Raw genomic sequence first — 26,714 nt, 5'->3', positions numbered from 1 at the left:
TTTATACCACACACGATTCATTTCTTTTAACAAGGTAAATCTGGGTGGCTCTTTTGTTGATACAAGACACTTATAGCTGAAACAATATCATTTCACTATGTGAAGGTTCATATTATTATATCACCATTACAGAAATAGCTCCTCCTGGCTCTATAAGGTTTAAAGGGCTATTGTGCCCTGATAAATTGCCGGCCTCTTCCTGTGTCCCCTGAACATTAACAAAAATAATCACATGAAAAAGTTCATTATGTTTGTATATATAATATATATATAATATATGAATTTCAAGTTTTGAATTGCATTCCTGAAAAAAAAAAACCTTTTTGCTGATATTCTAATTTATTGAGAAGCACTCAAAAAAAGAAACCCTTTAACCCCATTCCTGACATGTGACGTAATAGTACATCACACGCCGGGTCAGGGTGCATGGAGAGGGTTCACAGGCTAAGCCCTCTCCATAGCCGGTAGGACTTTGCTGCATATTGCAGCAAACACTTACAGTAACCGATTGCGGGTGTTAAGCTTTGCTGTCGGCTTAAAAAGCCCTGTGATGTCATCGGGGAGCGGCGATCGGTCGCCATGACAGCTGTCTCGCTTTAACCCATTGATTACAATGTGCGATTAGCACATTGTATTGAATGAGGCGGAAAATCCCCATATACTGCCATACTGTAGTATGGCAATATATAGTAGGATCTATCAGACAACCTAGGGTTAAAGTACCCTAGGGGGGCTGAAAAATATTAAAACAAAAAAAAAAAAAAAAAAAAATTTATATAAAAGGGATAATAAAAATTCAAATAATTCCCTAGAACTGATATAAAAATATAATAACTTTTTTTTACTGCGTTTAACCGCAAAATGGAAAATAGCGCCCAAAGTTGAAAATGGCACTTTGCCATTTTGAAAAATATAAAAAAATTCAATAAAAAGTGATAAAGGTCATAGTCCTAAAATGGTAGCAATGAAAAAGTCATCAAAAATCGAAAAAAAATTACACTACTCACAGCTCCATACACCGAAGTATGAAAAAGTTATTAGCGCCACAAGATGGCAAAATTAAAAAAAAAATATTTGTACAGGAGGTTTTAATTCTTGTAAACGTATGAAAACATTTTAAAACCTATACAAAGAATAAAGTGACATGTAATTTGGGGCGCATAGTGAAATCCATAAAATCCAACCCCACACGAACACAGCGCGAATACGTTTTTCCACCAATTTCACTGCATTTGGAATTTTGTTCCCGCTTCCCAGTACACAGCATGGAATATTAAATACCATGATTATAAAGTGCAATTTGTTACACAGAAAACAAGCCATCACAGCACTCTATATGTATAAAAATTTTGAAGGTGGGGAGTTAAAAATGGAAATAAAAAAACAAAAAAGGGCCATGTCTAAAAGTTGATTTTTCAAAGCAGTGGCGTAACAACAGCCGTAGCGGGGGGCCCGGGATGGATGTGAAACCAAAATGTACTAGTGCGGTTCTCTCTAGCCCCTCCCCCGCCTGTGAACAGTATAGCAGTAATACCTGCTGTGCCGAACACAGAGCCACCCACCTGTGTCGGCTGCCCACTCTCCCGCACCCCCTGACAGTCGGCAACATATGATAGCCAGCACGTGCCCCTGCCAGCATATTCTCCGGGCCCCCAGCCTCCACGTCCTCCTATCAAACCACCCGCCTCCACAATCTCCTGCCCGCCTCCATGTTCTCCTACCCTACCGCCCGCCCGCCTCCACGATCCCCTGCCCGCCCACCGGCAGGTCTGCCCCCCGCAGCCCCGCCCTTGCCTGCCTCCACGATCCCCTGCCCGCCCACCGGCATGTCTAACCTCCGCGGCCCCGCTCCCTCCCCTTGCCCGCCCTCAGGCATGTCCTCCCAAGCACCGACACGTCCCCTACGTGCTTACCGGCACGACCTCAAGCCCGCCTCCATGACTCAGTCAGCCACCCGCTGCCCAATCTACAGCAATGTGCCCCCCCCTTACCCCTGGCAGGACATCACTACTGCCCCAACGGGAGGTGAGACGTTCCACCCCTCCTGAAACCATCGCCCGCCACGACCATAAAATAAGTTAGTAATTTTATCTGAGCATGTATATGTATGTACGTATGTGTGTATATATGTGTATGTATATGTGTGTGTGTATATATATATATATATATATATATGCATATGCTGTATGTGTGTCTGCTGTATGAGTATTTATGTATATTCTGTATGAGTATATATGGTGTGTATGTATATATGTTTATATTTGTTGTATGTATACGCAGTATATGCGTAGATGCTGTATATACTGTATGTGTTTATATGCGTAGATGCTGCATATACTGTATGTATATGCATAGATGCTGTATATACTGTATGTGTATATATGCTGTATGTAGATGCTGTATATACTGTATGTATATATATGCTGTATGTATACACAGTATGGGGGGTATTTATCAGGACTTTTGCACCCCAATGCGCCAATCCGCCACCTTCACGCTAGTGGGGAGTGGAGGGGTGCGGCAGGGAGTGGGCCGGCATGGGGTACTCCTGTCCCCACGCCCGTGCACTTTCTGCTGCTGGCAAACTGTACTGTGTGAAAAATTGCTGGCTGCGTTTACTTCTATGCCAGGTCGTGCCTGGTGTAGAGAGACACTTCCCAGCATCCTGCCAGATATATCAAGAGGCCAAAGGCTTTTGGTGCATGCGGCTGCGCCGGAGCAGCGGCCGGCATAAGATAAATAACGTGTATGCACTATACAGTATATATGCAAATTGCATGTGTGTATACTGTATGCGTTTGTATAACCTGTATGTATTAGTGTATAAATGTACATGTAAGTGCATAAATGTGTGCGTATAAGAGTATACATGTATATAAAAGTGAGTGAATGATTTTAGAACTTTACCTGTGTGTATATAATATAAATGTGTGTACATGAGTGCGTAAATGTGTTCAATTGTATAAACATGTCTGTACCAATATATGTGTATATATATATATATATATATATATATATATTTTATTTTTTTTTTAAAGGGGAAGGGGGGCCCCATGCAGAAATCTGCTATGGGGCCCAAGCTCTCCTAGTTACACCCCTGTTTAGAAGGATAACAACTGTAAATAAGATTACCTCAGTCACTGTGATTGCCTTTACCTGGTCTTCCCTACCAATGAAAGAGCAAGAACTTGTTTACCTATCATTTACCGTCACATATGAGATTATTCCCAAAAAAAATCTTTAGTCAGAGACTACCACGTACAGTATGATAATACTCTTCTGCTTACTGACTACACTCTCCTACGTGTGGTGGCATCGCTCCTCCCCTCACATTTCCCGCCTTTTCTCCGCCTCCCCTCGCTGACGTCAGACGACTGGACGTCGCTACGTTCCGACGACGCAACGGGCCCGAACTACCGGGAGACCGAGAGGAGTAGGTGGGGCTACCGAGAGGGAACATGAGGTGGAGAAATAAATAAACCGGAAAGGTGAGCGCGTAGTGATACACATGGGGGCGTTAGTTTTGCGGTTGTGTGTTCGGCGACAAAGCTCGTCTGTCTGCGTTTTGTGTGCGGTGTTACGAGGGTGTGGAGCATCGCCGCTAGTGATGAGCTGTACGCGTAGTGTGATCGCTGTGCTGTTATTATGTGGTTGTTTTTTGTCTGGTGACGCAGCAGTGCGCATTGTATCACTTGGTGAATAACATGGAGACAATGCGATTGTACTACGAGGGATCGGCCGATGCAGCAGCGCTCATCCTGCTTGTAATGTTTTAGTGTTGGGTGTATACAGGCTACTAGGTGATTATCCATACTGTGTACAATGATTCCTCACCATGACACTATAGTGAGACATACTTATCACTACCCCTGCTATAAAGCGCTGTTCACATTCGCATCTTCAGGAGTGCGGTCAAGATTTTCACATTTGTGCCTGGATTTTACAGTAATCAGTAGTGGAACCTGAAAGTAGTTTAACCCTTTAAATGGCACCTACCACCCCGATTCTACCTATAAAGGTAGAAGGGGTGGTAGGTGGATGTATGGGACGTGAGGATACCCCTTTTTTGGGCTAATCCTCACGTCCCGGGTGTCTTTTAGAAAACTTTATTGCATGTATATGCAAAAAATTTTTATGCGGCTAGGGCAGCTGGTTGAGGGAAACATCAGGAGGCCGGAGCATCTAGTGGGGTAGGGACTTCATCAAACGCTGGTGCTGCTGTATTTTTGTATGTAAGGACCCCTGTCTTGTGCAATGTCTGTGGGATCAGACCAACATACAGGTCGGTTTCCATGGGTTGCCTAAAAATGGACAGGAGCGCTGAGCCTTTTCATACATTGCAGGTTGTTGTTTGCATTATGCAAGGGCCAATTGTGGATATTCACCAGGCCTGTGGAGCCACTAAACCACTGACTCCTCAAGTTTCCAAACCTCCACTTCAGTTCCACCAAAATAATCACTGATTCAGACTGTACATAAAGTGCAGCACAAACTAAAAGGGAGATCAAGAGTGCACAAACCGCACCGACAGGACACATGCAGCCTGTCAAGCCTTGAGTGTGGCCCTAGTACTATTATAATCTGCTCTCTTGGTCTGCACTATTATTGTCTGCACTGAATGCAGTATTTGGGTTCAGGGGTGGTGTTAATCATTTCTCCGGTACTGTACTCTGGACTGTGGTTGATGAATCTAGGCTGCTGTCAGGATCCGCTCTTCTTTACGCTTTTTATGCCTTTGTTTTTATGAAAAAAAGGCTTCAAAATGAGCCTGAGGGGCTCCACATTCCATAGAAGTTAATGGAGCCTGGAGCCCCTCAGGCTCGTTTGCATAGTTTTTAAAGCATATTTTCTTAAAAATTGCGGGCATAAGTAATTAAAACCAGAGCAGATCCTGATAAAGGGGCACACACCAGCATGTAAATATATTTGGTCTATAATCCATGATCCTGATGGTAGATTTCCTTCAACGGAAATTTGTACATTTTCCTCATTTATTATCACAAGTCTAACTCCACAGCCCCCCTGTTGATTATTTACGTACCACAGGAAAAGCTGCCCCAGTACTGCATTTGCGTCACCATATTGACAAGCACCATTACCATGTTGACAATCCTTGCATCCCAAATGCCCAATGTATCAAAACATAAAAACTATTTTTCACACCAGTGCAAAAAGTCTGAATTGCCACCTTTTTGCATGGTACCACAAATGAAAAGTTGAATAAAACGGGATTAAAAGGTCATACTCTCCCCATAACTGTAGCAATGGAAATGTCAGCTCCACAGTATGAAAATGCTATTTTTTGTGCACATTTATATATTTACACAGACATATATAGTGTGTGTGTAATATTTTTTTTTATTATTTTTAATTTATTGAAACACAATAAAACCTATATAGCATCTTCTCTACATGCCTGTTGGCACTCTCTTCTAAGGGAATCCTTGTGGTGTCATCTTGGGATTCACCTGAAGGGACATTGCACTGTACTGCTATATACAATGTGTGACAGAGGACTGATTGTATAAGTCCCTGTTTCATAGCACAGTATCCTGACGATGGCTTTGAGTGCATGGTGCCATATAAATCGGCAGAGCTCCTCACTGCTACAGCTCTGCGTAACTGCTCCAATTCCGTGACCTTCTATCCAGGTCAGGATCTCCAGCACTGAAGGAGCTAGACGTGGCTGCTGCTCACGGCCCAGACAGAGGTAGAAATAAGTGTCATGCTGATTTATATGCATGACACTGTTTTTGTAGGAGTTAAACTGCCTTTACAAGTGTCCACGAAGCTTGTACAGGCGTTAATGCAGCCTCTTGCATTAGTAATTTTTTTCCGGCATCCCAGTACATGGCATAGAATATTAAAGGGTTTTTCCCATGAAGGAAAATTCTAAAATCGCAATCCCCTAGTGATGTTTACACAATAAAGATCATTTTTAACCCTTTACTTCACGTTTTTACTCCGTTTTATTGCTGTTTTAGCTCTTATCACTCAGTGATGGTCAGTGTAAAATCCCAGAGTGTGTGCATGGACTCTCTAAGCAGACACTTTATGATCCATCTAGTTCTGTGACCTGAAAATGTGGTTAGATTATCAGGGTACAAGTTTATATACACTTTCATATACCTTCTGAGCATTGCACTAGTATCTGACACATAAAAAGAGAGATGAGAGACAGATCAGCGATGATGAGATGCCTATTACAGACTGTCAGCTCTGCTACATTTCTGCTATTCCACAACACACTAGATCTCCTGTGCCTTCCTACCCCCATAAATAACTTATCTGTAGTACTTCTCATACTGCTGCCGGCAGGAGTTTCAGTGTGTATCAGCAAGTGAGCTATGTCCTGGACTGCAGGGGGGCGGGGCTAATGTGCAGAGAGAGAGCGACAAGCTCTGTGAAGCCTCAGGCAAGATGGCTGCCCACCCTAAAGTCAGAAGTTACAGGGTCGTGTCTAGGGGTAACTGAAATTGTGTACACGTGGACTGATAGAGACAGTTGGAATTATATCTGTGAAATGTTGTATTTTTGTTAATAACAGTGAATTAGAGAATGTGTTATTTTGTTATCCTGAGTATATTTAAGAAACTTGTCTTCGTAGGAATACCCCTTTAAGTACTAAATATAAATACTAATATTAAATTGGAAGTACAGTTTGTTATGCAGAAAACACATCCACATAAGCCCAACCATGTTCTCCATTGGATGTGACCTCTCTCCATTCATCCTTAACTGCACAACAACATATAAAGTAGGGGTGCTGGGATTAAACCTCTACCAATCTGATATTGAGAACCCGTGCTTAGGGTAGTTCATGCATATTTTTAGCCTGGAAAACACCCCAGTGCAGTTTAAATGGTCTCACAAAATATGTGCCCCTACATGACTATTTTGACAGACCATGAAATAAAAAGTTATGATCCTTAACCCCTAGGCGCACCTGGACGTTATAGTACGTCCTGGTGGCTAGATGCTTAGCGCACCAGGACGCACTATAACGTCCTGCTTCTGGCACCAGCTCACGAACAGATCCGGTAGCAGAAGCAGCGGCTGTCAGCTGTCAATCACAGCTGACACCACGCTGTAACACCCGCAAATGGAGCCGCAAATGGAGCCGACTCCGATCGCAGTTGTTAACCCCTTACGCCGCAGTCATGCATGACTGCGGCGCGTAAGGGTGTTTCTGCAATGGATCAGGTCCCCTGTGCCGCTTACCGGGGGATCCGATCCTCTTCTGGGCAGCTCCGAAGACTGCCTAGTGCTTCCGGGCTGCCCGATGTCCCTGGCAGTCAGACCCCTTCCGGGTCTGACTGTAAACTGTCTGAGCATGCGTTTACACTGCTCTACAATGAAGAAGTATTGTAGACCAGTGCATTGGACTTGAACCAGCGATCAGAGCATCAACTATGTATAAGTAAAAAAAAAAAAAAAGTGAAAAACACAAAAGTTAACACATTAGAATAAATAAAAAATAAATACATTAAAATATAAGCCCCTAAAATGTCACTTTCCCATAAAAACACTTAATAAACTATAAAAACCACAAACACACAAAATACCGCCACATATTTGGTATTGCCACGCCCGTAACAATCCATATAATAAAACGGAATCGTTACTGGACCTGCACGGTAAATGCAAAAAACCTTCCGAAAAAAGATCATTTTTAATTATATACTCGTGTATAAGCCGAGTTTTTCAGCACAAAAAATGTGCTGAAAAACGTCCCCTCTGATTATACACGAGTCAAATAAATAAGTAAAAAATACTTTAAAAATAATAAACTTATATACTCACCCTCCGGTGGCCCCGATGTGCAGCGCTGCTCCCCCGATGTCCGCGCGGCTCCTCTTCTTGCGCTGCACATCCGGGCCACCGGAGGGTGAGTATATAAGTTTTTTTTTTTTTAATGCTGGGTTTGGCTGTATACTACATGGGGCAAGCTGTATACTACTGGGGGCTGGTGGCTGTATACTACTGGTGGCTGTATACTACTGGGGGCTGGTGGCTGTATACTACACGGGGCAGGCTGTATATTACATGGGGCAGGCTGTATTCTACTGAGGGCTGGTGGCTGTATACTACTGTGGGCAGGCTGTATACTACTGTGGGCAGGCTGTATACTACTGTGGGCAGGCTGTATACTACTGTGGGCAGGCTGTATACTACTGTGGGCAGGCTGTATACTACTGTGGGCAGGCTGTATACTACTGTGGGCAGGCTGTATACTACTGTGGGCAGGCTGTATACTACTGTGGGCAGGCTGTATACTACTGTGGGCAGGCTGTATACTACTGTGGGCAGGCTGTATACTACTGTGGGCAGGCTGTATACTACTGTGGGCAGGCTGTATACTACTGTGGGCAGGCTGTATACTACTGTGGGCAGGCTGTATACTACTGTGGGCAGGCTGTATACTACTGTGGGCAGGCTGTATACTACTGTGGGCAGGCTGTATACTACTGTGGGCAGGCTGTATACTACTGTGGGCAGGCTGTATACTACTGTGGGCAGGCTGTATACTACTGTGGGCAGGCTGTATACTACTGTGGGCAGGCTGTATACTACTGTGGGCAGGCTGTATACTACTGTGGGCAGGCGGTATACTACTGTGGGCAGGCGGTATACTACTGTGGGCAGGCGGTATACTACTGTGGGCAGGCGGTATACTACTGTGGGGCAGGCGGTATACTACTGTGGGGCAGGCGGTATACTACTGTGGGGCAGGCGGTATACTACTGTGGGGCAGGCGGTATACTACTGTGGGGCAGGCGGTATACTACTGTGGGGCAGGCGGTATACTACTGTGGGGCAGGCGGTATACTACTGTGGGGCAGGCGGTATACTACTGTGGGCAGGCGGTATACTACTGTGGGCAGGCGGTATACTAGGGGCAAGCTGGGCTGGCCGTATACTGCTGGGGGCAGGCTGGGCTGGCCGTATACTGCTGGGGGCAGGCTGGGCTGGCCGTATACTGCTGGGGGCAGGCTGGGCTGGCCGTATACTGCTGGGGGCAGGCTGGGCTGGCCGTATACTGCTGGGGGCAGGCTGGGCTGGCCGTATACTGCTGGGGGCAGGCTGGGCTGGCCGTATACTACAGGGGGCTGGTTGGCTGTATACTGGGGGGTCTGTGACCAATGCATTTCCCACCCTCGGCTTATACTCGAGTCAATAGGTTTTCCCAGTTTTTGGTGATAAAATTAGTGGTCTCGGCTTATACTCGAGTATATACGGTAATAACTTAAAAAATGCTCTAAAAAGTGATTTAAAAAAGTTACGCACTCTATGAGACCACTAAAAAGAACAACTCTTCTCGCAAAAAATAAGCCCCTAACCAGATTTGTCAGCCGAAAAATAAAAAAAGTTCTGCATATGAAAAGATGGTGATGCTAAAATGAACAGGATTTTCTCTAAATTTAGTTTTTATTCAGTAAAATTGAATAAAATACACGAAACCCCCACATATTTGGTATCGCCACATCCGTGACAATCTGCATAATAAAACAGAATCGTTATTGGACCCGCAAAGTGAACCTTGTTAAAAACAACCTCAAAAAATGCTCTGAAAAAAGATGATTTTTAATTTATACCCTTTAAAAGATGCTCTAAAAAGTGTTTTTTAAAAGTTACGCAGTTTAAAATAAGACCACTAAAAAGAACAATCCTTCTCGCAAAACGGCCACAAAAAAAAAACCCACAAAAAAATGTTCCTAAAAATTGATGATTTTCATTTCCTCCACCAACAAAGAGTTAATAAAATCTCACTAATTAGCTATAGATGCCCCAAAATTATGTACCATAAAAGTGCATCTCATGTGGCAAAAAAAAATAAGCTCCTATAGGTCCACAATAAAAAACAAAAAAAATTATAGCCTGTACAATGTGACATAGCAAATCTGATCTGGATGGCGCCTCCTTCCCTTCTATGCCCGGCTGTGCACCCATACAGCAGGTTACCACCACATATGGGGTATCAGTGTACTCAGGAGAAATTAGGTATCAAACTTTGTGGAGCCTTTTTTCATTTAATCCATTACAAATGTTTGATTTTCCACCAAAATGATTGTATTGTCAAAAAAAATTACAATTTGTAGACTGCACATACATTTTGTTTTAACCCCTATAAAACACCTAAAGGGTTAACAAACTTCTTAAAAGTGCTTTTTCATACGTTGAGGGGTGTAGTTTCCATAATGGGGTCATTCACAAGTCTAGCTCACAGTCAATTATAAGTTGAGCAGGTCCATCTAAATATTAGTTTTGGTGATTTTCCCAAAAATTTGAAAAATGGCCCCCAAATTCTGAGCTTCATAACATTCTAGTAAAATATGTGAAATCTTAAAAAACCATGCCAACATAAAGCAGACATTTGGGAAATGTAAGTTATGAATTTATTTGGGTGCTGTGACTATCTGCATCAAAAGTACAGAATTTAGAACTTTGAAAATAAAGAGTTTTTCAAAATTTTTGCCAAATTTAGGTTTTTTTCATAACTAAACACAAAAGATATCATCCAAATTTTTAAACTAATTTGAAGTACAATGTGTCACGAGAAAACAATCTCAAAATCCCCCGGATATCTCATAGCGTTCCAAAGCTATAACCACTTATAGTGACACTGGGCCGTGTCCTTAAAAAATTAAAACCCAAGCTGAATTGATGTGGTAAGAAATAACATCATACATATTGTGTGGGCTTGTGTAAGGCTGGGAACACATCACGTTTTATATATACCCTACGTTTTTCCCTCCCGCTGAGCGATATATGCGCTCAGCGGAGACCATAAAAGCCTATGGGGAGTGGATGCAGCGTCTTGCATCCCTCCTCCAGGCGTGCTGAGCGCATACGTCACCTAGCAGGAGGGTGAACCCGATGAAGTCACTGTCCATATTAGGAAAGTAACATCACTGGGGAAACACACTGTACATCAGTAGCAGCCAATCCTCTCCCCTCCGCGTTCAAGTGGAATAAGGGGGGACCCTGGATGACATATCCCACTAAATAAGCATACAGTGTGATACGTATGTGCCAAATATTGTAAGGACAGGTCGGAATCCCCCTGACGTGTCCTTACAACGTATGGCAAGTAACGTGATGTAAACCGAGTTGATATTCATATCTATTCATTGTGGGATTTAGTTGGTAGATCTATTGTAGGCACCTTTATACTGCTTGGCACACAAAAAAGACTCAAGAATATTGGAAACTGTATTGCTAACTCTTATGTGTTTCTTTTTTTTTTTATTTTCAAGGTATCTTGTAGTATTGTGCCTTCATCAATAAAGATGACCCATAGGACAAGCGAACGAGACTTACAATCCTCTGCGAGGAGAATGGGCACCTCCCTCCTCTTCCAGTTGTCCGTACATGAGAGAGAGTTGGACTTGGTATTCTTAGACCATAGCTATGCAAAGCCTTGGAGTGCCCACCCAGATGCCAGTAATGCCCGTCCCACCCGAACTCTTTTCATTACTCCACGAAGACAACAAGAAAGTGTAGTGTAAGTTTTAACCAATGTCGTAATGTATTATTTCTTCCATACTACGTTCATACACAGGCTCAGTAACCTGTATCTGCTCACAGCCTGCGCTGCACAACTCATGCTGTCACACTCCTAAGTTTAACTTCTTTGTATAGAATATATGTAAGTTATATGTAGTTCGGATACTTTACACATGCTATTAGTGCTTTTATCTCCCTTCTGTCTCCAGTAAAAGAGAGAATAGCAGTGATTATTGATGATTGGAGCTGTTAGTGTTGGCTGCAGAAAAGCCTGTGTTAAGCAGGTGTTTTACAAATCAGGTTAAAGAAGGTAGAACTATAACTGCATGATTTCTGAAGGCCCAGATGAACATATTCGATGTTCAGCTCCCATTATGGACATTATGATGGTTTAGCGTCCCAAATTGCTCTGCAAGGGTATCCGTAGATTACGTGTGGATTTTGTTGCAGAAAGTCTGTCGCTTAACAGTAGAATTTAAAAGTGGTATTCTCGTCTGGGCATTCACATTTAGTTTCATTAATCTGCCATATATATATATTTCTTCAATTAGATGTTATTAAAAAATATGTACCATATTTTTCGGACTATAAGACGCTTCTTACTATAGGACGCACCCCAGATTTAGGATTCCAAAAAAGGATAAATACATTTTATACCAATTAAAATATCCCTGTTGGTCACACTAAAGCACAGCACACAAAGACATATATTTACACACTCAGCACTGCATCATCCATCCACATACACACACAACTCACCTCTACACACACAGCTCACCTACACACACACACACACACACACACAGCTCACCTATACACACATATACATACACACACACTTCCCCCATTCCCCTTCTTCTTACCCTGTCCCAGTGCAGCATGACAGTATGAGACCTGCGGTGATGTAAGAATCATGTGATCAGTCATATGATTCTGACATCACCACAGGTCCTGTACCAGTAGGACATCGGGGAGAGGTAAGAGTAGTACGGAGCCTCTCCTCTCTGGCAGATCGGGTGCAGCTGTATATCAGAGCATCACCCGATCTGCCTTACAGGGGTCAGGAGGGTCTGGCAGCGCTGATCCCCGGACTATAAGACGCAGAGACTTTTTAGCAAGATTTTTTCTTGCTAAAAAGTGCGTCTTATAGTCCAGAAAATACGGTACCTGTGTGAAGATAATTTCTCATAAATGTAGTCATATGGTCCCTTAGAAACAAGACTGCGTCTCTGGGATTGCATAAAGAAACAAAAGGTTTTTTGTATATGAAATGTCCGGGAGTTACTACATGTCGCACAGCCGTCCTGTGGTAATGATTGCTGAAGCCAGGAGGTCAGACAGGGCTTAGTAGCGCATGTCTGGTCACCACTGCTAGAGTGTGAGATGGTCATATCCGAGGAAGCTATCTGTTTTCTAAGGGACAACATGGCTACATTTATGAGAAATTATCTTGACACAGGAACATATTTTTGAATAACATCCAATTGAAGAAATGTTTACATATGGCAATGAATTAAATTAAATGGGAATGCCCAGATGGGAATATCCCTTTAAGTGAATGTGATTTGGAAAAAGTAAAATAGACAATGCATTCTTTCATGCGCAGTAAATTAATGATTTTGTCATTTTCCTTTGTGGGGTTTATTTTTTTTTTCTCTATGCGAGAGTGAAATTTGAGAAAAATAATCTGTGTGTAATCTGGATCCTGATGACCTCAGATTAGGTTAGAAAAAGTGGTAAAAACACGCAACACATATCACAAATCCTTATTAAAAAAGCACTTGTAGATTTTCATGGGGATTTGCAGAATATCAATCTGGAAATTGCGCAGTGTAATATTTTTCCAATATGTAAAATCAAAACCAATGTACTTAACTCATTCTGGAGCTCTAGGCACCTAAGCGTCACTTCAATGAAGCTGCTGTAGTCCAGAATCCGTGTTTGGAATAACTTAGATTTTTTTTTTTTTTCTTTTTCCCAGTGAAGCAGATGTCCCCATCGATGTGGAATCTGTCCCTCCAACACCAATGCCATTGTATGATAACCAGAAGGCCAGAAGTGTAATGAATGAGTGTGAACGTCATGTGATTTTTGTACGTACAGACACCGAGGCACCACCACCGCCTGATGACTGGGAAGATCATGTCAATAGGTGAGAGGTTTATAACATTTCTTCATTAAAGGGAAATCCAACATTATTAAACATTAATAAACATTATAAACCAGGGGCACTCACTCATAGGCACTGTGACTGTGGTAATGTGCTGTAGCTTCACAGGCTGTTACACTGTACTTCCCTCTTTCAGTGTGTGAGATTAGAGTAGGCCATGGGAGAGGAGAAGTGCTTTGAAAGAATGAGGGAGGGGAATAAGAGAGTGTAAGTACAGAGCATAGAGGGGCTCTGGTAACACCCCTAGGAGAACTTTAGGCTCATTATTTTATTGTTACTGATGCTACAAGGAAGAAGACCATGGATAACACATATTAGTCAATTACCACAGTCACTGTGCCTGGATCTATGAGTAAGTGTTCCTGGTCTATCGTGATGGAATTTGATGGTAGATTGTAGAATTATTTTTGCACACGATTACATTTTGCTAGTGATATTAAGCCACTATTATATATTTACTGCAGGTAATTATCACACTGCTGGGACCCCAATGGCCACTAACCTCCTGCTGTGAAGCGTGGAGGAGTTTTAGCATCATTTTATCTGGGTCTGGCAGCATACCTTAGTGACTGCTGTTCCATTTAACCCCTTAATGACCGCCCTATCGCCTTTTACGGCGGTCATTAAGGGTACTTCTTCTGAAGTAACTCCTTTCTACGGCAGCACGTCAGAAGAAGTTTTGGGGACACCGGGTCTCGCTGTGATGTCACAGCCCAGAACCGGCACTAACACTCGGGATCGGAAAAAATATAGTGGTGTCATTTATGTGGTTTTACTATTATTTAGGCCTTTCTAAGGCACTTGCAGGCTGAGTTGTCCCTCAAAATGTGAGTTTTGGCGATTTTCATGAAAATGAGAAAAATTGCACCTAAAGTTCTGCGCCTCATAACATCCTAGAAAAATGAGAGGACGCATAAAATATCATCCGAACATAAAGCAGACATTCTGTAAATATTAATTATCTAGCTTTTTGGGTAGTTTTACTCCTGTCTGGAAAGCAGAACATTTCAAACTTTGAAAATGAAGAATTTTTACGAACTTTTGCAAAATTGAGCGCAAGTTTGAGTAGGCTAAATTAACCCGTATAGTTGCACCCCAAGTCACATGACGAGGTGGCGGCGCCCTCTCTGTGACAACCAATTATCGTGAGACATGTAAAAAAAATCGAGTCTGGTCATTAAGCTGAAAACTAGTGTCAGTGATAAGGGGTTAAACTATTGGGTTATGATCAGTTCATTGTAAATACTCAAAAGTGTATAGAATAATGTGTTTTCTATGCATTTCCTCTCTTGCCATTTAATTTAGAACTGGCTGGACTACATCACAGAACAAGTTGTTCAACAAGATTTTGAAAGCTCTGCAGTCTGATCGCCTTGCCAGGCTTGCTAATGATGGTGTAAGTGTCATTTTACATTTTCTTGTCATGTTCTCAGATAGCACATTGAGAGACTCATCATCATATATTTAATCCATCACAGGCTGTCAATGAGCCAGTACTGAGAAGGATTTCTGTGGACAAGTGTGCTCGGCGTGTACGACAAGCATTGGCTTCTGTAAGTTGGGATACCAAGTTGGTTCAGTGGCTGCATACTACCCTGGTGGAAACTCTCAGCTTGCCCTTGCTGGCTGCTTATCTGGATGCATTGCAGACGCTGAAAGGAAAGGTAATTGGTTTGTTGGTTGTATAGAATTTTAGAAATTACCCTTTTTATATAAGGAAATATGCTGACTTGAATTTTTTTTCATTTTACACATCGACTATGTCCCCCACAGATCCCGGCTCTTATTGACCGCATGCTACTCGCCTCCACTGTCAGGGCTGGAGGCGCTAGTGCGGAAGCATTATCTTTGCTATTGAAGAGACCATGGGACCCAGCAGTTGGAGTTTTGTCTCATAATAAACCGGTAAGTGAATTTGCTGTGTAGGTGCTTCTTTGCTACTGTCTAAAATGTTATGCCATAAATCTTATATTCTTTTACATTCTTTTTTTTTTTCACTCATTTGTGCATAGAGCAAGCTTCCAGGCTCGCCTCTCATTCTCATTGCTCCATCAGGACCCACAAACTCTATATTCCCCACCTCACGGCGACACCGATTCTGGCAATCCCAGCTCTCTTGCTTGGCCAAGGTTAGTTGGGTTATGATTTAGTCTTGTGTTCCCTAAAGATATGTACAAGAACATTTACTCTCCCTAAGGAAACTCTCCTTTTTCCTCGTCCATTTCGTATTATTGATCAAAAACCTCATGTATTTATCCAACACAAACTCCTACATGCCATTTTCTGACTGTCTTCATACACAGCTACTGGCTGGTGACAGCTCATGACATTGTATGTGTACTGCCTTATCCAATGAAAGATGGATGAGCACTTCAGACAAGCACTTTTATCTCATGTTAATCCAATTTCCTGATAGGCTGTAGGCTCCTTTGGCTGGGCCTCTGCTCCTATTATTTAGATTGACTGACTGATTTTTTGCTAGGTAATGTCCAATGTGTTTGTACACAAGCTCTGATTTCCTAAAATACAGCAGAATCTGTTTGTGCTACATATATGTTTAATGTATTGCTATGAATACAAACAGGAAAATTAGATATTTCACTGTAAAACCCTTTGGGCAAGTTCATAGTGGGACACAGAGCACATCTGATTGATCTCCTCGTATTAGGTTGTTGAGCATCACCACACTTGTTTATTTCAACATCCAAATGCTGACTATTCTACATTCAGAGTTTTCTCTGTGAGTTCGTTCCCTAGCACTGGTCAAAGGTCATCTTCTGTCTGTCTCTCACATTGTCAAATTAGGTTTGTATTTGGCTTCAGAGATGAAAGTGCATTGCTGATGCAATCACCTATAAGCTTACATTGAAAGCGCTTTAGATAATTATATGTTTTTGTAAGAATAATCTACTTTCTGCAAAAATAAATCAGGAATTCATTTTTTTAATTTTTATTTTAGGTCATACCTGTTGGTTCCCAGTTGTTAAACAGTGGTAGCGGGTTAACCTCACTACAGTGCCTAGAAAACATGATTGCTGGACTGCGGGGAAAAGTTGTTGAGGTTCGTCATATCCTATTATATGACTAGTTCCGTTTTGGAAGAAGGATACTAAAGGGCTTTATGTCACTATAATGTAAAGCAATTTAATGTTTTTCAGCGCTGTTACGGCATCTTTATCATATTTCTGATTTCCATACAGGTCCACAATCATCATCCACACAAACCAGTAATTCTAATTGGTTGGAATACTGGAGCCTTGGTTGCTTGTCATGTAAGTAGTGATCCTGGTTAATTTATACAATTTAAAGACTTCATTTGCCTTTACACAGCAGTTTTTAGCTTATCTACTTCCTAAATGCAAAAATAAACCAATTTATACATTACCTTTTATTAAGGGTTTCCCACCATTTTCTGATGTAGAATTTTCTTTATATAGTTGGATGTATGTTCAGCATAGTCCCAAAATAGCACTGCCTCTGGCAATATTTGGGCTCTTTGCTTTCTCTCCTTGTCTCTCAGTGCCAGAGATGAAGAAGTCTTCAGATAATATAGGCTGTATAGTATTCAAGTGTAGATACGGAGAAGAGTACCCACTGCTGTCTGGAGGAGAGAGAGAGAGAGAAAGATCACCCAGGCTGTGTAGAGAGGGAAGAGAAATCTTAGAGAGCAGAATATCTCACTCCTTATCCATGTCTGTCAGCAGCAATGTGAGTACACGGGAGCTAGGAAAGACCATAGGACCCTGGATACTCGGAGCATGTATCTAGCCATATAAGAAATATCTAAACATAAAAGTATTGTAGACTGGAGCATGAACAAAAAAATATTGTAGACTGAAGCATAAACATAATCGCAACTTCATCAGAGGTGCCCACAGCCATTAACTGTGTCTAGTTTGTTTTCATCTATAAATTGGTATATAAAGGGAATCTAACCGCTTCTGCTGGATGAAACATAGAAATAAATGTATTTGACGAAAACATCTGCTGGTTTGTTTTTAGCCTTTGGACAAGTTACCCATCTCTGTTCAACTTCTGGATCCTGATTCATGAAGTCACTGTTGAAAACACTCCCACATGACTCAGACAACAGAAGTTGAATAGAATGGGGTACCTTTTTCTAAATATGATTTCCCCAAAATCAAGCAGCGGATAAATTTGTTTGATAAACATGTTTGCGTTGTGTATAATGAGATCGGCAGCATCTGACATAAACCTGATATATGAGATCCTGCTGACAGGTTCCCTTTAAATAGACGCATTATACTTATTTGTATGTTTATAGCCATGCACATAATTTAACTTTAGATGTCCTATCATTCTGACTGTTTCAGGTTTCTCTCATGGAATATGTGACCGCCGTGGTATGTTTGGGATTCCCTCTGCTCACTATTGATGGACCCAGAGGAGTAAGTGCTGATTAATGTTGTATTGTATAACAAATACAGGCTATGGAAAATTAGAGTCCTGTTCTCCCTGCTTTACCTAACCTGGTGAATTGTCACACACAAGACTACAGTACCGTATTTTTCGCCCTATACGGCGCACCGGACTATAAGGCGCTCTAGTCCGATGCGCCTTATATATGTAATAATTCCATATATAAGGCGCATCGGACTATAAGGCGCGGGGTCCGGGGGCGTGGCGGAGGTCCGGGGGCGGAGCGGGGACACGACGGGACGCGATGCCGAGACGCGACGGGGAACGCGGGGAAGGTGAGGGGGAGGTGGAGGAGGGCAGCGGACCATACTTACATAGGTCCCTGCTACCGGAGACAGCAGATCTCCAGCGGGAACTGCAGACCACGCGGCAGAAGTTGTTCGTGCCGCATGGTCTGCTGTTCCCGCTGGAGATCTGCTGTCTCTGGTAGCGGGGACCTATGTAAGTATGGTCCGCTGCCAAGCGCCATACATAGGGCGCACCGGACTATAAGGCGCACTTTGGATTTCCACGGAAATCCAAGGCTTTTAAGTGCGCCTTATAGTCCGGAAAATACGGTATGTGGGAGAGTTATAAAAAAATAACATTTTGTATACATTTGGAATAAGTTTTCTTCCTATCCTCTGTGATGATGACTTTTGTGGAAACCTTTTGTGGTTGAGAACAGTAACTAGATACTACCCTACTTGAATAACCCTAATGAAATAGAAAGCGTCCGTATAAAATTATACTTTAGTATGATAACTCCTCTAGTTTTCCCATCCCAAAATGTTTAACAAACCTAAAGGACATCTACCATCAGTTCTGACTGATGGTAGATGTCCTGCATTCCATGGCCGTATCTTTATACACTAAGTGGAACTATTTTTAGTGCATACAGGAAGGGCACACACAGAGAAAATAACTTATAAAAAATTATATAAATGAGCCGGAGGCACTCAGGCTTACGTGCTTAGGCTTATGTTATGTTTCCTACACCGAACATCAAAAAGCTATCTTTTAGGGGGAAAAGATTGATTGACAAAACATGCCTGTCCCTGTTTAATATGAATAATTGTGTCCTTGCCTTTGTAGGATGTTGATGACCCTCTGCTTGACATGAAGACACCTGTACTGTTTGTCATTGGCCAGAATGCCCTTCAGTGTCACCCAGAAGCAATGGAGGATTTTCGAGAAAAGCTCAGAGCAGACAACAGCTTGGTCATTGTTGGAGGGGCTGATGATAATCTCCGGTAAGAGTTAATGGGATATAAGGGAAAAGAAAGTTGCAAAGCAATTAAAAGTTTGACTGTAAAAGTTGTTGTAATGTAACCAACACTAATATTTATGTACAGCTGACAACATGTCTGTGTAATTTGCTCTCAGGATAAGCAAAATTAAGAAGAAAACTGAAAGTCTGACACAAAGTATGGTGGACCGATGCATTCAGGTAAATCTCAAAGCATATATGTTGTCACACAGCTATAATATCTAGGTTTCTACTTTTTCCATTATGGAATAACAAACCCCTAATAGTGAAGGTAAACGGAAGCCCTTCTGTTTATCATCAGTTCCCATTTTCTTAAATGTGGTAAAGGTTCCCTTTCATAAGGCCTCCGTTATATACAGGCACTGTTTTTTGTGGTATGAACTGGACCACTCTCTTTGGTCTATCTAATATTTTTGGCCACCCTAAAATACTTGAAGAAAGTTGTTTAGAGCCAGGTATATTTCTCATATGATACATCAGTGATCATTATCCCAAGACACAAAAAGTGGTATTTTGGGGTGTAGGGGATCAACTCAAATGGCAACTTCAGTAACAGTCCAGGTAGCTGTTTTATTTCTTTCCAAAAACAGTGTAACGAAACAGAATCGCTTGCTTCAGCATATAACAGAAAATACAGTCCATATAAACAGGCCGGACTCACAGTCCTTTGTAGGTTGTGTCTCCATCCCGCAGCATAACCAAACAATGTCACTATTGCTGATCTTTGGCTGTGTAACACCTCCAGCTCTGCATGCAGTATAGCAGAGACTTCCAGACTGCAAACACATCCCCCAGCTCACCTGAGCTTCCTGGCTTTATCTCTCAGCCAAAGCCTGGCCTGGATATGTGGGAGTAGTCACCCACCCTGCTCTTGACTACTCCAATGAAAGCCAGCCCGGATCAACTGCATTAAGCAGCTTTACTACATTAACAATTGTCAGAAACCTAAAGGTTCCTGACTAAACATTAACCGGCTCACTTCACTGAGGCCAGGCACCTCGGTGACACATATCTGCCATCAATAATGGCCCCTTGTAACTTCTCACAGGGGATATTCACTTTTTATTATTCTTATTTATACAATGTTTTTAGAGGGTTTTATGATATTATACTCATGGTAGGTAACGCTATTACCCTTCTCTCCTCAAATGACTGATTGATGTTCATTTAGTTTATTTTCTTTTGTAAAGCAAATCACAACTTTTTACTTTTTTAATGTTTTCTTCTAAGGATGAGATAGCTGACTTTCTTACGGGGGTTTTAACACGAGCTGATGGCCATTCTGGTTCTGATCCACGTGATCTTGATGCTGAGAAGAAAAAAAAGCCGAGGGAGTTCCTGAGGAGAGATTTATCACTTGATTTGTCAGAAAGGAATAGCAGGCCGGCCTCCCCTGCTACACGTTTCCCTGCTTCCCCTTCTGGATCTGAGGTGAGAATTGTGGAAATGCTGAGGCAGAGCTTTAAATGCTTCCGTATGGAGACAGTGTAAAATGTCCAGTATCCTTAATATGATTGGCCTTTGGTAGTTTTTAGGTCCAAGGTGCACTCTGGCTACATGTGGCATGCGCTATTTTGGGTTGCACCTTTACTTGTTGTTTCATATTAAAAGCATGTGTTTTGCCATTGGTGCATATTGTAAAGAATGTTTGTGGGCTACAGTCCAACGAGTGCTCGCCGTGCTGTGTCCACAAAAAAGATAGAGCATGCTCTATCTTTGGCTGCAAGAACAGTCATGCAGCATTATTTTCAGCACTCACCTCGCCTCCTTTCCAGTGCGCCGAGTGGGAATACTTTCGTGTGAATGCAGCCTAATAATGGTAGCTAGAAGCATGCTGTTTGCCTCCATATACACAGTATATGTACACCGGGTGGAAAACACAACAAGCTACTATGTAAACGCTTAGCAGAGGTCATGATAGCCTTCCGGGGGGCAGATGCAAAGTAATGCATCCATCCCCTGGCCTCCAGTGAGCTTACGTTGTCCATATATAGTCAGTTACATCACTGGGGAGACACCCTCAAGGTGTACGGCAGTCAACCATTGATGTCCTATCCATCCATTGTTAAGATATGTTGGGAATCCACCGGACTTATCCTTACAACTGAGAGCTAAAATGTTTTGAGAATGTAGCTCTTTAATGTGTAAGTGATTAAACTAATTAAGTTTCATATTCACAAAAACGTTTTCTCTTTTCTTTAAGGATCTGTCCAGCATGTCTAGCAGTCCAGCCTCCAGCCCTAAAACAAAGTTAACTGCAATCCCCACCTCTCATAAACCAGGGCAGACTACTGTGCCTTTAAAGACACAAATACAAAGACCTGGCACCACTGTAAATCCTAAACAGGCTCAAGGTGAGTGCTTACCTGTGTGCCATAGACAACAGAATAATATTGTTTAGATGTATTTACTCTAGATTCCCTCTGGTGTTATCTTTGCTGTGTTAAGGTTACTTATGTTCCTGTACAACATTATTTTTTTTCTAGTTTTATTTTCTCTAACAATGGGCTTCAACGTGACTATAAGCACATTATCCAGATACAGTGCATAGTGCTTTACTTTAACTGTTGCCTAATTGTTGTTGTATTTTAGCTCAGTTTGCTGCTTTCCTGAAACAGAATATGCTGGTGAGAAAGTCTCTGCCGACAGGCTCCCCCTCCTGTGTGTTTGGTGAGTGGGTCGGACTATACTTTGAATGTTTTTTTTTTTTTACATTCTGCTTAAGAATCCCTTTTCAGGTTAACCCCTTCCCGACGGGTCCCAGTGCATGGAGAGGGCTCACGAAACGAGCCCTCTCCATGGCCGGTCACGTCGATCGCCGCCAGCAACTTCAAAAAGTGATCAAAAGGCCGTACAGTCCTAAAAATTATAGCAATGAAAACGCCATCTAAAGTCGGAAAAAATTACACTACCCACAGCTCCGTACACCAAAGTATGAAAAAGTTATTGGCGCCAGAAGATGACAAAATCCCCCCAAAAAATTTTGTACAGGAGGTTTTAATTTTTGTACATGTATGAAAACAATATAAAAATTTGGTATCCCCGTAATCGTACCGACCCAAAGAATAAAGTAGACATGTCATTTGTGGCGCAGAGTGAAATCTGTAAAATCCAAGCCCACAAGAAAACGTTGCAAATGTGTTTTTTCACCATTCCACGGTATGGAATATTTAATACCAGCACTATGAAGTGAAATTTGTTACGCAGAAAATAAGCCATCACACAGCTCTTTATGTGGAAAAATAAAAAAGTTACAGATTTTTGAAGGTGGTGAGTGAAAAATGGAAGTGAAAAAACTAAAAAGGGCCAGGTCGTTAAGGGGTTAAAAGAAATCTACCATCAAAATTAAGCTTAAACAAGCCAGGTAATTTTCTTATATTTGTTAGCCATGGCCCCCCCTCCTTCTAAAATCAACTTTTAAATTGAGGCTACTGACATAATTTTAAATGTTGATTTAAGAAGGGAGGAGGCCATGGCTAACAAATATAAGAAGATTACCACAGTTGCTGTGCCTAGATCTATAAGTAAGTGTCCCTGGTATTTCCATGCTTGATTTTGATGGTAAATTTTCTTTTAAATGGTCCCTCTCATTATATAGAACTGCAGGCCAAGATACAAAAAACGGGAAAACACAAAGGGCGGCGCCTCGGGTGATAACGTTTGGAATTGGGTGATGTTTAGGTGTAGAATATATGATGCTCACCTGGTGGATTCTTAACTCATAAGCGTATATAGTTTTATTGAGATCCCAAGTTACAAGATGTAGTATTGGCAGTTAGGACATCCAATTCTTTGGTTGCGTCAGAAGTCAGGAATAGGGTATAATTCTAGGGCTAGTACACTATATATGCAGCTCTCACAGCTCAAAAGCGCCGGTTATAGTAAAGTGTAGAACATTTACTTACAATCAGAGGCTGTGGTGAAGTGAAGAAATGGCACCAAAAAGGAAATTGTCGCGCCATCGGCAATTGGCGGGTAGCGCATGCGCAGTCCCGCAAATGATGCCGGAGATACCGGAAACGCCGGAAGTGACTTCCGGCGGAGAACGCGACTATCGTCCGTCATAGAAACGGCGCATGCGCGTTAAGACTTAGTGTCTCACGACACGCGGCTACCCATCACAGTTGCAATATGAAAGACTTTAAGATAACCCCTATTGAACACATTAAACCTAACACACCACAGAGATTCAGCTTTTTAAACTACAATGTTTGACACCCGTTGGGCTCAATGAAAGCTTGGAAAACGTTTTTTAGGTATGACTCTTAATATACCCCTATTAAACTCCAAGCCTTGAGTGTCTCTTTAGTTCTTTCTGCTGTTCCTTCCTGCTCTCCCCTCTTTTAATTATGTGCACTTGTATTTTAGCAACTAATATGTAATAATTAATATATTAATTTATCTCATATGTACGTCCCTACCAAGTTATTCTCTACAGATATATATATATTTTTTATAGTTTGCTATTTATTTATGTATTGTTACAGGTACTCTACCCCTATATACCTTATTTTCATCTTTATATTATCTTGAGCTAAAATATAAGATAATTTAAATACAAAGTGGCTGCAAGCTACAATATAATTTATGATATAATTAGAGATGAGCGAGCACTAAAATGCTCGAGTGCTCGTTATTCGAGACAAACTTTTCCTGATGCTCGAGTGCTCGTCTCGAATAACGAGCCCCATTGAAGTCAATGGGAGACCCGAGCATTTTTCAAAGGGACCATGGTTCGGGAATAAAATGTTTTATTTAATTGAAAAAGAATGTCTTCAGATAAGTTAGCAGATCTATGCAAACATCTACAATCTATTCTTCACTGTTCCGCGCGTATATTATCTCCCGACAAGTTAGCAGATGTGAAGAACAGTGAAGAATAGAATAAAAACAGTGAACACGGTGACCACAGGATCATTTAAGTGAAAAACACAGTGAAGAACACAGTGAAGAATAGATTACAGATGTTCGGCACATCTTCTTACTTGTCGGGAGATACGCTGTCCCGGGATCCGCTGCTCTTCTTCCACTGAAGTCTCTCCGTGCTGCCCCATGTCTCCATGCTGCCCCATGTCTCCGTCCTGCTCACCATGTTCTTCACACATATATATTGTTCGCACCGTTCCGCGCGTATCTCCCGACAAGTAAGCAGATGTGCCGAACATCTGTAATCTATTCTTCACTGTGTTCTGCACTGTGTTTTTCACTTAAATGATCCTGTGGTCACTGTTTTTATTCTATTCTTCATTGTTCTTCACTGTGTTTTTTTAATTAAATGCTCGATCTCGAGCAGGGGAAATACTTGTCCGAGCAACGAGCCGTTTCGAGTACCTTAATACTCGAACGAGCATCAAGCTCGGACGAGTATACTCGCTCATCTCTAGATATAATCCATTATGTACCTTATCCCCATTTCTTATCTATTTATTTATTTAATCTTATTAGCGATTTATGTATTCTTAATTAATTTTTTACCTATCATGCCCCCACTATCCTTATACTTTTATGCCGATATTTATTTATTTATATATTTATATTCCCATTAATACTCCCTATTAATATTATCATTATTCTCATGTCGCTATTTACAACGTATCAGCCCATCAATCTCATAGTCGGGACTGCATGATTCCTTCTAGTTTCCGTTCCCGTCACTATGGAACTGTAAGTCTTAACGCGCATGTGCCGTTTCTATGAAGGCCGATAGTCGCGTTCTCCGCCGGAAGTTACTTCCTGCGTTTCCAGTATCTCCGGCATCATTTGCGGAACTGCGCATGCGCTACCCGCCAATTGCCGATGGCGCGCCAATTTCCTTTTTGGCGCCATTTCTTCACTTCACCACAGCCTCTGATTGTAAGTAAATGTTCTACACTTTACTATAAATACCTCTGTATTTCTCTGTATGTATTTATTTATTTGTGTCCTGAATTTGATAAAGGGTCTGCGACCCGAAACGCGTTATTTGGACCATTCAACTGGTACAAATTCTATTTTTAATATATCTTTTAAGTTCTAATAAATTAGCTATTTGATTTAATTAATTGGCATCTTTTACTGGTATATTTTCAAAATATTGGGCAAAATACTACTATTAGCACTCCACGTTGACTCACTTTTGCCAACCAATTTTTTCTTGTTGCCTATTATATAGAACTGGTATTCTAGTGCAGTAATACACAAAGTGAGGATATTTTCTACATAGTTTTATCTAGCATCTGAAAGGTCACAGGCTTCTACTTTCTGTGCACTAGGAGACAGAGCATCAATCCTACTGTAGCCATTTCCATAGCCAGTGGCGTGCGATCACACTACATCATACAGCACATGCAGCATATGGGGTCACACACGTTATTGATTGAGAGACATTTTGGACCTGACAGATTCACACAGTTCCCCTTTAAACATTGCGGGCAAAATTATGTACCAATATGTACCACTGTGCACATATGACTTCAACAATGTTTTGTATTAATGTGCTATGCAAAAAGGAGAACCTACATTTTGTGTTTGCACCTCAACTTTTATGTTCTTCTCTTCCCATGTTCAGTGCCGGTTTCTTCTGAATCTGCAGAGGAGAAAGATGACGTTCGATCTCAGCTGAAGAGACCTCCTAGCCCTGGTAGTAACAGTGGAGTGAAGCCCTCCAAGCGTGCCAAAATCAAAGTGACTATTGTCTCCCATGGAGATACGTCTGGAGCAGCGAACACAAGTTCACAGGAAGGTTTGTAATTCTAATAAAAGCCATGCATAGTTTGAGCGTCTGGCTTGCATAACCCTTGTTTAGCTGCAGCCACCTGCTTCCTAATAGAGTGATTTCAAGGAAATGACTTTTCTTATCAGAGTTGTTAAAATGCTATTCCATTCATAATATCGGTTACGTGTATAAAGCAAGTGCTGTTTCAGGATAGGATAGGTTATTAGTGGTCAATGGGTTCCTGCCCTTGAGTCACAGACAATGTCGGTAACTAGTTTCCTTTTAAACTGGGGTACCTCGTGTTCAGCTATATTGGAGAGAATTGTTTACCAAGAAAATTAAGTGGTGGATTGACTGATAGCATTCCATACAGGACTGTGAATACAAAAATGGCTGTAAAAAACAGATAGATAGGCTTTCCCATATAAGCTCAACTTGAAAAAGGCTGGTTACATATGAAGTGAAATAAAGACTTCCACTTCCAATGGTGGAGCAGATTAATCATATGCCAACGCTTGTGTGCCAGTGTTTGATGGAAGCCCCAACACCCGGGGGCCTACTGATGTATTCGGTGGGTGGCTGACTCGGCAGCCAAAATTATGCCAGCTGCTAGCTGGCATAGTTTTGTGCAAAACCCATGCATTCCCCAGGTT

General features: G+C 41.8%; 1 protein-coding gene across 5 annotated transcripts in view; it reads left to right on the top strand.

Moving 5' to 3' along the window:
* Positions 1 to 3,339: 3,339 nt before the first annotated feature.
* Positions 3,340 to 26,714, top strand: part of KANSL3 (KAT8 regulatory NSL complex subunit 3) — a 35,743-nt gene continuing 12,368 nt past the window's right edge. For all 5 annotated transcript variants that reach the window (XM_072148935.1, XM_072148939.1, XM_072148936.1 and 2 more), the window contains exons 1-16: positions 3,340 to 3,488; positions 11,259 to 11,506; positions 13,490 to 13,660; positions 14,984 to 15,074; positions 15,157 to 15,342; positions 15,452 to 15,583; positions 15,691 to 15,807; positions 16,638 to 16,739; positions 16,879 to 16,950; positions 18,013 to 18,087; positions 19,193 to 19,350; positions 19,484 to 19,547; positions 20,598 to 20,798; positions 21,571 to 21,721; positions 21,960 to 22,037; positions 25,915 to 26,088. In XM_072148935.1, coding sequence (XP_072005036.1) covers positions 11,292 to 11,506; positions 13,490 to 13,660; positions 14,984 to 15,074; positions 15,157 to 15,342; positions 15,452 to 15,583; positions 15,691 to 15,807; positions 16,638 to 16,739; positions 16,879 to 16,950; positions 18,013 to 18,087; positions 19,193 to 19,350; positions 19,484 to 19,547; positions 20,598 to 20,798; positions 21,571 to 21,721; positions 21,960 to 22,037; positions 25,915 to 26,088 — 1,987 coding nt within the window. In that variant the 5' untranslated portion in view covers positions 3,340 to 3,488; positions 11,259 to 11,291. The remainder of the gene's footprint in view (positions 3,489 to 11,258; positions 11,507 to 13,489; positions 13,661 to 14,983; positions 15,075 to 15,156; positions 15,343 to 15,451; positions 15,584 to 15,690; positions 15,808 to 16,637; positions 16,740 to 16,878; positions 16,951 to 18,012; positions 18,088 to 19,192; positions 19,351 to 19,483; positions 19,548 to 20,597; positions 20,799 to 21,570; positions 21,722 to 21,959; positions 22,038 to 25,914; positions 26,089 to 26,714) is intronic.

This window comes from Engystomops pustulosus, chromosome 4, assembly GCF_040894005.1.
Source record: "Engystomops pustulosus chromosome 4, aEngPut4.maternal, whole genome shotgun sequence".
Lineage (NCBI taxonomy): Eukaryota > Metazoa > Chordata > Amphibia > Anura > Leptodactylidae > Engystomops > Engystomops pustulosus.
This window is presented reverse-complemented; position numbering and strand designations above follow the sequence as displayed.